Source organism: Erigeron canadensis, chromosome 8, assembly GCF_010389155.1.
Source record: "Erigeron canadensis isolate Cc75 chromosome 8, C_canadensis_v1, whole genome shotgun sequence".
In the NCBI taxonomy this organism is placed as follows: domain Eukaryota; kingdom Viridiplantae; phylum Streptophyta; class Magnoliopsida; order Asterales; family Asteraceae; genus Erigeron; species Erigeron canadensis.
The window spans coordinates 9,641,923-9,655,966 of record NC_057768.1 but is presented as its reverse complement, the minus strand read 5'-3'; the positions used below and the strand labels follow the sequence as shown (position 1 = coordinate 9,655,966).

General features: G+C 33.6%; 2 protein-coding genes across 2 annotated transcripts; both read left to right on the top strand.

The window, feature by feature from the left end:
* Positions 1 to 399: 399 nt before the first annotated feature.
* Positions 400 to 3,388, top strand: LOC122610231 (cation/H(+) antiporter 1-like). Its single transcript, XM_043783225.1, has 4 exons — positions 400 to 534; positions 628 to 1,626; positions 1,794 to 2,713; positions 3,103 to 3,388. The coding sequence occupies exons 1-4, from the start codon at positions 400 to 402 to the stop codon at positions 3,386 to 3,388; spliced, it is 2,340 nt and encodes a 779-aa protein (XP_043639160.1).
* A 5,955-nt stretch (positions 3,389 to 9,343) lies between these two features.
* Positions 9,344 to 13,997, top strand: LOC122579812. Its single transcript, XM_043752047.1, has 2 exons — positions 9,344 to 9,570; positions 13,278 to 13,997. Exon 2 carries the CDS (start codon positions 13,295 to 13,297, stop codon positions 13,679 to 13,681), a length of 387 nt encoding a protein of 128 aa, XP_043607982.1. The 5' UTR covers positions 9,344 to 9,570; positions 13,278 to 13,294; the 3' UTR covers positions 13,682 to 13,997.
* The last annotated feature ends 47 nt before the right edge of the window (positions 13,998 to 14,044 follow it).

Here is a 14,044-nt window from a genome sequence, read left to right as displayed (position 1 = left end):
GTGACGAAAATGAAAGAACTCAAATATGTCATGTAGCAACTTTGTGTCGAACAGATTGAATATCAATCTCAATGTTTTTCGTTCACTCGATCATATCTTTAAAAACTTGCCTTTGTTGCATTAATACTATATTTGTTGTGAATATTGGAGTAGTTATAAAGTTCTACGAATGGATGGCTAATTAAATTATTACAATTACCTGTCCTTTGATTAACACTTATACCAGATATTTTCATCCCTAGAATGTAGCAAGTTTTAGGAGGTTGAGATGTTTTTTCCTCGCTTATTTTGGTGCAGTCAAAATATACCCATATATTCTTGTTACCAAAAATCTCGAAAGATTTTCTTTCTTTTTGTTCATTGTTTCCTGGAGAAACAAAAAATCTCCAAATCGCCAAAATGGATATAGAATGCGATAACGTGAACCCCGCCCTGTCAATGACCACACAGGTCTCTTCCATTTTGGTTCTGTCACACGTTTTTCAAATTTTCCTCAAGCCGTTGGGCCAACATGCTCCTGTTGCTCAGATCCTCGTAAGTATGTCACGTTTTCCGATGTGTTGCCTTCTACGAAACTTTGGGTTCTTTTATATCTTTTCTCGTCTAAACTTCCTTTATCTGTTGTAGGCAGGGTTCCTCCTTGGTCCATCAGGCTTATCAAGATCACCCCAAATACGAAAATTCTTTTTTGAAAGTTTTGTTATTGATTTCTATGCAAGTTTGACTCTCTACAGCAGAATTGGTATTATGTTTCTCATAGGCCTTGAGATGGATATATCTTATATAATGCATCACTTGGGTTCAACAAGCATCATCGCGTGTGGTGGTTGTTTAATGTGTACATTATTTGCAACAGCTATTTCCTTTTTTGTGTACGAAGAAACTGGATCTCAGGGGTCACGGGTCATGTTGGCATTAGTGCTTACAGTAATTTTAGCAAATACAGCATCTCCTATTGTGTTTCGTTTGGTAGCAGATCTAAAGTTTACGACCACTGATCTTGGACGACTGGCCATATGTTGTTCTTTGATCTCTGATATGTATTCTATGTTTATTTTAATTATAATTACAGCGGTAAAACACAAGAATACATTTCGTAGTTGGAGTCTGAAGGCACTTTGTTCCCTTCTGCTTCTTGTGGGGATGGTTGTTTTCATCAAGTACTTGGCTAATTGGCTTAATAATCATAACAGAAATCGAAAGAACATTAAACCTCGTTATGTTCTGTTTATATGTATAATGGTTGTATCTGCTGCCATGACCCTAGAAACTATGGGATTTAGCAGTGTGATAGCGTGTTTCATTATGGGCCTGATGTTTCCTAGGCAAGGAAAATCAGCGCGTACAATGTTGGCCACTCTGACATACGCAGTTCACAACTTTATATTTCCCATCTACTTTGGCCTTACCGGATTCAGAGCAGACATACGGTATTTCAATAACCCAAAAAACATTGCCATTGTTGTCATGGTAATCGTGTTGAGTATTGGTGGAAAGATTACCGGTACGCTTGCTGCCTGTCGGTTCTTAAAGAAACCACTAAACAAAGGTGTTCTCCTCGCTATTCTATTCAACATGAAGGGGCATATAGATCTTTTGACATTGACATCAGCTTTGCAAAATAATGTAAGTGTTTTTTTCTCTAACTCACTATACACATATCAAATGGGCTTCCCTTTTAACTATATGAACTCTATAAGCATTATGTTTGTGAGTTCACATGTCGTTCAAACCTTATTGTGTCAGTTTGTTTGCCGTTTTAGAAGAATAATTGATATATCATATCAATGCAGGCAGTGACGAGTATGTTGTTCTATAATTTGATGCTTATCGTTATCGTCATTAGTTCCATACTCTCATCTGTAGTAGTTAGTTTATTAGTGAAAAGAGAAGGTGAAATCTTCGGCATCAAACACATACCAATGGAATTTCATAATCCTAAGAAGGAACTAATACTACTGGCTTGTGTACATAGTCCTCGCCAGGTCTCTACTGTGGTTGGGCTCATTGAATCACTCCGAGGGTCTGACAAAGTTCCAATTTCCCCTTATATAATGCACCTTGTTGAGCTTCCTGAGAAAACAAAAGACAAGTTACCAGATTTTATTCATCAAGAAGAAGAACATAGTGATGAAGAAGACTATGGTGCTGATGACGCAATGGAAATAAACGAGGCTGTTGATATTTTCAGCTCAGAGATAAAAATGATTATCCATCAAGTTAAGACCGTATCACCCCATTCAACTATGTTCCAAGATGTTTGTCAATTTGCAGAGGATATGCGTGCGTCGATCATAATTCTTCCGTTTCACAAGCATCAACGGATAGATGGAAAATTGGAAAATAATAAGAAGAGTATACGGAGAACGAATCAGAAAGTCTTAGGTCAAGCACAATGTTCTGTGGCATTTCTTATAGACCGTGGACATACTTCCAAGGCTTCACAGGTTGCCGGCTCTGAATCTTTGCAGCAAGTTGCAACTTTGTTTTTTGGTGGACGAGATGATCGTGAGGCGTTAGGACTTGGTAGACGTCTTTGCATGCATCATCATACGAGTCTCACTATTATCCGATTTCTCCCAACATCAAAACAGGTCGTCAACGTTGGAAATAATGTTACCCACAAAGTAGATGATGTTCATGAAGCTGCACTAAACATTGAAGCAGAGACGGATAGAGCAGACAGTTCTGCCCTTAAAAAGTTTTACCACGGGTATATATTTTCATCATATCTTACATTTCTTATCAAATACTCCCTCCTTCCCATAACAAGTGTCATGGTTTGACTTTCAGAAGTCTTTCATTTTCATGTTTGGCCTTCAATATTTTTTTTTTGTGTTATATAATACTTGATGAGAATGATACCGGTAAAAATACATATAAAACTAAATCCATTCTTATCATTTGCATCAAGTATTAAATAACACAACCAATAATATTTAAGGTCAAAGTTGAAAAGAAAGCCTTCAAAAAATCTAATCATGTTACGTCAAACACAATGGTCAGTAGCATTGCATTATGAAATCATTCAATATATTGCAACTTATATGAGCTTCACAAACTAAATAACTTATTAAATTTTTTGATGTCATTTAATTCCAGTTATGTGACATCGGGCAAAGCAGGATTCGTAGAGAAGTATGTGGATAATGGTGCACAAACTGCGATGATCTTGAGAGACATGGCTGAGATGTACTCAATGTTCATAGTTGGGAAAGGTAGTGGGAGAATAGACTCCCCTCTCACTACCGGAATTAGTGATTGGGAAGAGTGTCCCGAGCTAGGACTAGTAGGCGATTTCTTAGCTTCTTCTGAATTCAACAATAGTGGATCAGTTTTAGTCATACAACAACATGTTCCTTCAAGAGGTGACCCTGATGAACTTTAGGTGCTAGTACTATACTCAACCAGTCGGTATATAGAATCTCTATCTCGTGAGAAACGATAAATGATTTCACCGGTGTTTATAGAGCAGGGTAGCAAGTGTACGCATTGAGATACAATAACCTGCAGAATGATCATGGCTAAATCGTAATCCAGGCATTTTGGAGCATGTTGAGGAGTTCATGTGCCTTAAAATGGGAGCTCTGATCGCATTGAACATAAAGTTCGTTGTTGTACATTTGTTTGTTTATGAGAAAGGACATGGAATTAGGATATTAGTGATGTATGTACATTGTTATATCTAACTTAAAATGTGTTTCTAACTAAACTCAGTTCAAATAGTTGTCATTGAATTTAAAAAATAATTATCTGAGGAAAGCCCCATGGAATTGAAATACACATTTTGGAGCATGTCGAAGAATTTTAACTTTTTTCACTGATGTCCGGCTACCAGGAAAGCTTAACTACAAAAGAGCTTTACCATACCGGCTTGTATTACTTAAGTTAGATTGTCAAAAACTCAGATCTCCAGTTTTGAAGAAAACCTGATGCCTCTTGGAATAACTCGGTTACGTCCAGGGTGACTTTATGAATAACAAAAAATTCCGAGGCCCGAAACAAGGGTAGGAATGGCAATGGGTCGGATTCGGGACGGGTAGTGCTAAACCCGAACCCGATAAGAAATATGTTATCCGACCCCGACCCGATAAGGGTAGCTTATCTTTCAAGAATAATTATCAAAACTTGTACGATTTGAAAAAAATTACTACCTACTCGTAATGCTTTAAGAAGTGGATGCGTAAGTTGTGAAATATAGGTACAAAATTATTTGACATTAGTGTGAACATTGTATTTACAAATGTACAATACAATTTACAAATCTATGTTATTTTTATTCTAAGAAAACAAATAATTTAGATATTATTATTAGATAAAAGCAAAATTATCTATATCTATTTATATTTATATTCTCTTATAAAGAAAAAGCCCCATTTTTATTTTAGGTAATTATACCTTTGAATTATCAGAATTGTCCTTGACTTTTTATGTATAACCCTTAATAAATTAATTTACACTCTAAATTTTTATTTTAATAATTAACACTTTAAGCCCTTATCTTCTAAAAATTTCCACTATCACAATTACATCAACCTACACTACTTGACACCGCCACCACCACAACGAATAGTACCATCAAAGACACCACTAGACCGCATTCCCCACGACTGTCGCCGCATTGCGCTGGTACCATGCTCGTACGAAGAAATAAATTACCTCAGAATTTGTAGATTGAAGAAGGGATTAAAAATTTGATTAAATTTAGTAAGTATTTAACAAACGGGAAAAATACATAAAAAGGTAACATATTTACCTAAAATTCCTAAAAAGGGAAACCTATTTTGTTTTCGTCTATTTAAAAGATCCAGTTTTCATAAATTTCCTAACAAGGGGAACATCGTTAGTTTTTTACGCTAGGCATCCATTAAGTGTCACGTCATCGACTTTGCTTACGTGGCATTGACTAAAACAGAAAATGAAAATACATATATACGTATATAATTTTGGGGGAATTTTTGGGGGGAAAGAATAAAGGGGGAAAACGATCGGGGGAGAGAAAAGGATAAAAACTGTGACACCCTCATCTTCCTAGTCCTTTCTTGGCTTCTACTTTCGATTATGCGCTAACACTGAAACCGCCACTCATTCCCTTATTTCCTTCGTTGATAATGACGCATCCGTGCAAACCCTCATTTCAAGAATTCAACTTCCACCAAACCCACCACCACCACCACCACCACCATCAACCACCTATAATCTCCAGCAGTGGCAGCGGCACCGTCCCTTTCTGCAGCTCACCCGGGTCGGAACCATAGGTGATGATTTCTTTTCCGGCGATGAAGAACTTGGTCACCGCTTCTTTGGTGGCAACTTTTCAAAGCCACAATTTAATGCTACTCTACTTATACTTGATTCCTTTGATCCCCAATTGGTTTTTCTAATTTTGTATTCGATAATGGAATTAGGGTTTTGGAAACTGATAATTGTAGTGCTAAAATGTCTTTTAAAACAATCAAGATTGTTAAAAAACAAGAAATATTATTGGGTCTGTGCAAAATGATGATGGACTGTCTCAGAATGAAACTGATTTTGATTTCTTGTTAAAAAGGTTTGATCTTGACCATCAAGATGCGAGTAAATTGGTGTATCTTTTTGGGGGATTGGCTACTGCATATGGGTTTATGATTGTTGGGTTTGGTGCTACTCATTTTTGGGTTCATGGGGTTGTGTTTGTGTTTGTGTTTGTAGGGAACGGTTATTTGAAGACTTACAAGTCGTTTTCATTCTATTCGAACAACAATTCTGTTTTAGTTAATGCTAACTAAGCAAAGTCGATGACGTGGCATGGGTGATATGGCACTTAATGGATGTCTGACATCAAAAACTAACGATGTTCCCCTTATTAGGAAATTTATAAAAATTGGATCCTTTAAATAGATGAAAACAAAATAGGTTCTCCTTTTTAGGAATTTTAGGTAAATATGTTACCTTTTTATGTATTTTTTCATTAACAAACTAGTAGAAATATTTTATAACGAAATTACTATAAATTATAAGTTCAAAGAAGTTTTTATATAACTGGGGAAAAAGATTTGGGCTCGACCATATATTTTTGAGTTAACCCATTTTTTTTAAAGGTGTGGATTATTTGCTCGTAATAGGGAATCTAGTTTACGTTGTCTTAACCGGGTCCCCGCTAGAGAGCCTCCTCACCCTCAATACCTAGTAGGAGGAGAAACCCCCAACTAAACCGCCGAAGGCACGACATTTAATTGGTCTAAAACTCTGCCCCTTTGCAGGACTCAAACCTGTTTCAATGAAGGACTTTTTGTGAATTTCCTTTTAGGTGTCCATCCTATATCTCAAACTCGAGACCTCCAGCATGTAAAGCTGGTGCTCAACCATTGAGCTATATAATAGACGAAATTTAAATACACGTTTAATGTCTATACTACTCTTATTAACTACCCACTAGTCTTTAGACTCATCCATTGACAAGTAGTTTCAAAATATATATAATAAAGGTTTAAAAAAAAAATCTAAGTATGTTAAATAGAAACTAAATAAGGCAAAAAGTTGAAATTTGTAACAATTAGTTAAATAAAAAATCTGCAGTTTAAAGAAAGAAGGAAGGAAAGATGTGCGATGATGAAAGAGATGAAGAAAAATAGTTGGATATATCTTTCACACTCTTGAAGTTGTAACAAAATACAAATTCTTACCCATTTTTCTTAAGTTATATATTATATATTTATATGTGTGTCCAAAGAAACAAAAGAAGCCAAAAAAAAAATATATGCAGCATGTTTAGAAAAAAGCCCAAAAACAAATATGCAGATATAGTAGAAACTTTTAAAAAATTTTAAAAAATATATACCAATTAATCAACAAAGAACATCTCGAATGTTTTGATTTTCTTCGGGTTGTTCCAATCCGAAACAGTCTATACATGCACAACGTATAGTCGTAGACGATGGTTAACATGTGTTGGCTTAAGATTTTCAAGATAAACTAACGTGGTCTTATTTTTTGTAGTTGTAGAAGAAGCCATAATGAACCTATATGGGCAACAAACTAAATTAAAAGAGATGAATAATAATAATAATATAAGAATTCAATGTCAAATAATAATGATTAAACATAAACAAAATAACAATAAAAAACCCTTTTTGTTTGTTAAGTAAGTTGAATTATTTTTATTTTTTATTGAGGTAGTCGAAGGTTTTTTCTGTGTTGACAATTTGTGAGGGTTTTTTTCCTAGATTGTATATATAATAATTTTTGGGAGAGTTTTAAAGATAAAAAGATTTGTTTTTTTTTTTATTTTTAATAGAATAAGAATATAGGTTGGCCTATAAAATTTTAATTAAAACATTAATTATTTAGTGAGGATAAAAAGCGTAAGTTATTGATGAAAAACAAAAAATGTAAATTAGTGAGGATTTTTCTACAAATATTAATATATATAAATAAATATAATATAATATATTATTGAAATTTTTAAAAAATATAGAAAAATAGAGAATTAATTAGGATGGAGAATTAAGTTCAAGTAGAAGAATTAGGGGTCTCAAGTGTACTCCAACCTTCTCTTTTAATTATAATATAGATAGATAATAGATGAATGATTTTCGATTTAAGAGGTTAATTTTGTTTTATTTTTTTGACTTTTTAAGAATAAGAAGAATGAATATTACTACTTAATCATGTCAACATTAGCATTTTTTTAAAAAAATTTTAATACTTCACATTTGTTTTCTTAAACTAACAAAAGGCATCAAAACACTATTTTTATAACTATATAAGTAACGTGAATCATCATTATCAAACCAAACCACAATAATAAGATTTAGACGTTATTTTTATGATGTATATGAGAACAGTCCCTTTTAATTAAAATAAAATATTAAAACAACAAAACATGTAATTTGATTTGTGTCTTATTTATTATAACCCGAAAATAATATTTTTATTCCTAATTTTATATCAGGTTATCTATTTGATAGTGAAATGTTTATTTGAACTAAAATATCTGTGAAAATTTAACACAATGTGTTTTTAATATTTTTTTTTTTAAATACATTGTGTTAAATTCATATCACAGTATGTTTGAACAATTTTCTGATTTTCACGCGCTATTAAAAAACATTGTGATTTAAAGTTTAACACAATGTGTTTTTATATTACACAATAAAAGTACATTGTGTTTTTAGAAAAAAAAATTAAAATACATTAAATTCAAATCAAAGTGTGTTTTGACCAATTTTCTAATTTCACGAAATTTTTAGTTTTCAAATAATCACAACCCGTATTCGTATTCGACTATCATAGTTTATCTTTACTAGGTAACTAAAAATTGTTATATCTTAATTTGGAGAGTTTTCTTCTACACGGAAACGAAGATCTTCAAGAACTAATATTGGACGGGGAATAAAAATGGGGAAAAAAGTAAAAGTCTAAGCGCATATGGCACCTTGCTTTGATGATTTAAGTGAAATGAAAGTCGATTTTGTTCTTATATTGTAACATCATGAATCGTCAATGAAGCCGACATGGGGCTAGAGTCATCACATCAAGTTTTGGGCACGTGGGTTGCAGTGGATGAGTTCACTAGATTATCTAGACCCCCTTTTCCTAATGATTGTTCCGACCGAATTGCCCGAATTACATCATGATCAAAAATGTGCCATTCTTTCTTTGATCCGTGACATGAGCATGAAAGGGGTTCAAGAATCAGTTTTCTTTTTATAAGGGCTAAAAATCACTTATTTTGGCTTTTTTACCCCATATTGTAGGGTGGATCTCGAAAGATATGAAAGATTTCTCTCAAAGTCATACATACTCTTTGTGGTGTGTAGGTCCCTGAGTGGTGACTTGTCCCCCAGTAGCTTTAGTGACATTGGTGAATGTATGCCTTAATTTCGTTCCAATTGATAAGATTTTCATCTAGGGTTGGGGGGTAGAAGATAAGATAAAGGATGAAAGTGGAGTGAAGGAATGAAGTAAAAACCTCCATTTATAGCCTAAGAAAAGAATCTCACCCCGTGAGTACGCCGGACTTACTATACTCAAAAAAGGCTGTTTGTTTGAACAAACTCGGCGACCGTATAACAAATTGTTGCTTATAGCTACAGACTTTATGAACCTGTACACCAGCTTACGTAACTACAACCAACCCGTGTCATACAGAATTCATTCCTTGTAGAAAAAGAATAAATAGTAAAAAAAAAAATCGAATCCAATTTGCACCTTTTAATTACTCTTTTTGGTCTAGAGAAGATAAAATTTAAATAAATTAGTTATTAGTCAATTAGTCTTCGCTTTTTTCATTAATTTTTTTGCGTTTTTTTAAAATGGGTACTTGTGGTTTTTCTCCAAAGGCTATTGAATTAGCTAAACCACGTGGTGGGTAAAAGTCTATGGATTGGGCCTATTCTTCATCGGAGTAGGAAGAGCTTCTATTACATGAACAAATTTGAGAATTCTTTAGGTGAAAAACCTTTTCTTTATCGTTTCTTTTTCTTCAACCCAGCTGCTACAATCGGATACTTGCTCTTCTACCTTTTTACACCTAGCTGCTCGCATCTTCTTCAACAAAATTCAGACAATTATCGGTTCAATTCACAGGTATCATCCCTCGCTTTTTCTTTCTCAATCATGGTTGGGTTTTTTTTATTATAACTTCCTCCAAATTAGGTGAATAAACGGGTCCTTTTTTTTTTTGAACGACATTCTATCCTATAAATTACACGTATGCCTGGAAACCAGGACTCTTGAAAAACCCCTATTTGAACATCAAATCAAATCATCAGGTGTTTGTTGAAATGCCTCAAAGAGTTTAGTGTATTCTTACAAAATAGTTACAGTTTTATATATACACATTAGATGATTTAAAAGTGTGTGCAGCAAAAAAAATTCCCGTTCTATCATAAGTATATGTAAATTGTGTAGGTATTATTCGATTTCATATGATTTAGTAGTGTTGTGTGATGTTTTATACTGTTATAAATATGTTCTCATAACATTAGATAGAATGCGGTAACTCATGTAGTGATATCATTTAGTGTGATTTTGTATTATTTTGTTACAATGTTATATAGAAAGGTACTAAGTAGTTAAGGACCAAAATTTCGGTGTTTCGGTCAAGGACTGGTATTTGAAATATCGGTTATTTCAGTGGTATTTCGGTAATCGTTATATTATGAAAAATGTTATATAAAATTATATATATACCAAAAAGATTGCAATTATACACACAAAAAGCAAGTATATTAAGTTAATACTCAATCTAAATATCAAAGTCAAGCTTAAAAGTGTCAATATTGATAGAATAGTGTTAATACTTCAAAATTTTAGTGTTTCTTATGTTGTTTTTTAGTTTGGACAAAAATAATTTAATAAAAAAAAAAATCTGAAAAACTGGTATACCACCGAAATACCACCAAAATTTGGACTGAAATTTGACCGATTTCGGTGAAATTTCGGTGAAATTTCGGTAAATTTCACCGAAAATCTCGGTACCGAAATTGTAGATAAAAATCTATACCAGTATACCAGTGGAGAACCGAAAACCGAAATACCACTGGTATATCACCGAAATCGACTACATAGGAAAGGTAAACGGTCGACTGTAAGAATGTAAGTAATGTATAGACAATGCCTTAGGGGTGCCTGACAACCTTGGTTATCCATTGTATGCAGTCAACAGCAAGTATGTTTTGATAGAAAACAATTCATTATTCTAATAGCACATAACTCATCGGGCATTATTCATAAACTTATTATTAAACCGAAAGTTTAGACCTGCCGCAACGTGCAAGGGTCCATTTTCCAATTCCTAGCCACTTACTCGGTCCAGGAATCTGACTTTTACAATACCGGATAAGACAAAAGAGGAGTTTAAATTTGTTAAACCCATCCAAAATCCTACCCGGCCTTTAACTTTTCTCTCTAAAAACCGAATATACATCTTCACTAACACATGACTTCGCGAAATTCGGTTTGTTTGTCTTTCAAGGTTTTTCAATATAAGTTGAAGGGATTTCTGATTATCTTGTTCAATCCAGTGAATATCTATGCTGCATATATATGTTACTAAGATGATTTCTAGGGTAAAATATGATCTGGTTCGGCTTCTGAATTGGTGTTGTTTGTTTAGAACTTAATTGATTAACGAGTAAATATCTTAATACCGTAATTCATCCGGGTGTGTTTTCTTAGAACGTAGTCTATAAAGAATCGCTTAATTGTAAAAGTAACAAAAGTATTGTTTTACCAAGTAAATCGTCTCTTTTTGATATTTCAACAAATAAAGCAAAAACAACGATACATGTGCTACAGTCTAGTTTGCATCTTTCCTTGTTATTTTGTTACGTGTGCTAAGAATGTCATAGCTACATGTTTTCTGACTTAAATGTTTACTTTTTTGTTTTGTTGATATGTTTAAATTCTGTTTGTATGGATTGTTTCATATCTGTTCGCATATTCTGCTATTATGATTAGCTAAATTTTCTGCTAAGCATTTTAGTGTTGGTAACCAATTCTCATTTTTTATTTGTGTTTATTCGCATCCTATGTTCCTAGATAACTAGTTCGCATTTTGTTTGTCTGTTAGTTAGCATTTTTGGCTACTGTGTATTCGTCATTAGCTCAGAATTTCCTTTATGTATTTTTTTGGGTATTATGTTTGTAACTGTGTTGAGCTACCAGTTCGCATTTGTGTTAATTTGGTATGTTTGTATGTATAATTTTATGTTATATGCTCTGCACTTCTGGTTAGAATCTCTGATTAGGGTGTATTACTGTATTCATTTTGTTCGTGTTTCTGCTATGGAAGTATCCTCTTCGCATTTTACTGCAACTATCATGTTTGCAATTTCAGTTCGTATTATTATTGTTTGTTTGTATGATCATGAAATGTTCGCATCTTAGTATATGATTGTCTGTTGTTATTTATATTAGTTTTCTTTATTTGTTCTTCACTTTTTAGTTGTTTTTCTAACAAAACCTGAACTTTTCATTTTTTTGATTACTTAGTAATTTTAGTTACTGGTAAAGGTACTGTATTCAAGAGTATAAATAACAGAAATCTTATTGATTTTGATTGTTCAGTAACACAGAGTGTTTTAAGCATGTAAAGTTTTGTTACTTAGTTCTTAAGTTAGTACAGACGTACAGGTTTAAAACATGAGTCAAACTAGGAATGTGATATGTTGAGATCATATGAACATGATTTATCAGCTAGAAAAGTAATAAAAAGGGCTCACTTCTTAACCACGGTCATTAAACTTGAGAGCATCCTAGTACATCAATTTTTAATTATTTAGTAATAGGCTGCCATCTTGTAATGTTTAGGTTGAATCATGACCAAGAAAAGAACTCTCCTTTTTTCTTATAAACAAAAGGTTGTGACAAAATGGAGATGGTTTTGATGATTACAATACTTTTGTAGATTGATTTTGGCAAGCAAGCAAGCCCATGTGTTATTGCGATATCTAACTTTCATGGATTACGAGACACTTTTAGTTGTTCCAGTTCAACTTTTAATGTTAATACTTTACGATAAAGTCACTAAAAGTCAGGCCCAGCATAGAGCAAAATTGTGGCTCCTCTCCTTTTCAACACAATACAAGTTCTTTAGTTAGAAAATACTTTGTTTGAACCAACAGAAAGTTTAGCTGCCTTCATGGCATCTGGACTAATGTTTTGAATATGTAATGTTGTGGCATTTCTGATTTTACATTGCCATAACATGTTAACCATCATGATTGTTGAGCCATCATAGATATATTAAGATAGAATCCAAAGTTGTTCAATAAAGAGTACCAAAAATTCACCTAACACTAACTATGTTTATTTCGTAGTGATTAACCTAGTTGCAAAGTTCACTTAGAGACCAGCATATCTTTTTTAGAGTTAGAATTGCTTCACCTTGCCTTTGTATGTAGTTATTTGTGCTCTATCATACTTGCAATATTTGATTAGAAAATAAGAGTATTTGGCAAGTCCCATCTGAACATTGCAACTTGCAAGATTTGTTATTCACGGCGTCATGTTTCATGGGGTAGTTCAAATTTCTAGGTTCAGTATCACTCATATTTGGTTTGGATCTCTGCACTGTCAATACAACTATTCGAGAAAAAAAGTTTTATTTGCAAATAGAAAGTAAATAATGATACTCTATGGAAATGCATATTAGACAGCCTAAAGTAAAAGTTATTGCATTTATGTTGGATCGGTGTGAAGTAGGAGCACTGGGTAACCATAAATCCTGATTGATAGTGTCAATTTGTTATCTCTATACATCTAACTTCTAAAGCTAATGCATTTTTCAGGTTAACAGTTTCTAGCAATGAAGATCCTAAAGGAAAATGCAGGCCCTCTTACAAACTTTGAAGTACTTGACTTTTTACGGTCTCGAGGTGCTGCAAAAGACCCTACACGGGTTCTTGCCCCAGTAGCACCTTCAGAATACAAGGTATATGACTACCTGGAGCATAGTGTTGCTAGTAGTCAAACAAGAGAGAGCATTGCTGAGTTTGTGACTAAATGTAAACCATATAAGCTCACAAAAACTGAGATTGCTACTCTCATCAACATTAGGCCGACTTCTGCTGTAGAAATTGACCCGCTGATTGAAGATCTTGATTCCCGATTAGGAGAGAGTGTTGAAGAATTGGTAGAGTTGATTGTGCAGATGTTTCCCCCTTCTCCGGATCAAATTACAACTGATGAATGAAAGCAGAGAATGGTAGGGCATATCATATACTTAATTATATTCTTATTTGGTTTTAGGGTTGTTTCAAATAGAGCAATAGCCTAGTAACGTTTGCAGTTTGGTTGTGCAATTTCTTGGTAGCATACATGAGTTGCTTTGAACCGAATTAAAATTATCATAAACTTCGGTCTTCAATAATCTTCACCACCCAAGGCCTCACCACCTACCTCATCCCCTCCCCTTCTTCTAAGGACCACCCCTTCCACCTTCCACACCCCTGGGTGACAACGTAACGCTTGAGAATGATCTAATAGACTCAAAAATTGCCACTTTTTTTTATTAGAGACAACTTCCCTTTGTATCGCTAACCAAAATTATTATGTT

What these genes read in the sequence shown, in the direction of transcription:
- LOC122610231 (XM_043783225.1), top strand. Translation starts at nt 400, where the DNA reads ATGGATATAGAATGCGATAACGTGAACCCCGCCCTGTCAATGACCACA. An exon ending in CATCAGCTTTGCAAAATAAT is followed by an intron (nt 1,627 to 1,793) that starts GTAAGTGTTTTT and finishes ATATCAATGCAG; the next exon opens with GCAGTGACGAGTATGTTGTT. An exon ending in CTTAAAAAGTTTTACCACGG is followed by an intron (nt 2,714 to 3,102) that starts GTATATATTTTC and finishes ATTTAATTCCAG; the next exon opens with TTATGTGACATCGGGCAAAG.
- LOC122579812 (XM_043752047.1), top strand. Translation starts at nt 13,295, where the DNA reads ATGAAGATCCTAAAGGAAAATGCAGGCCCTCTTACAAACTTTGAAGTA.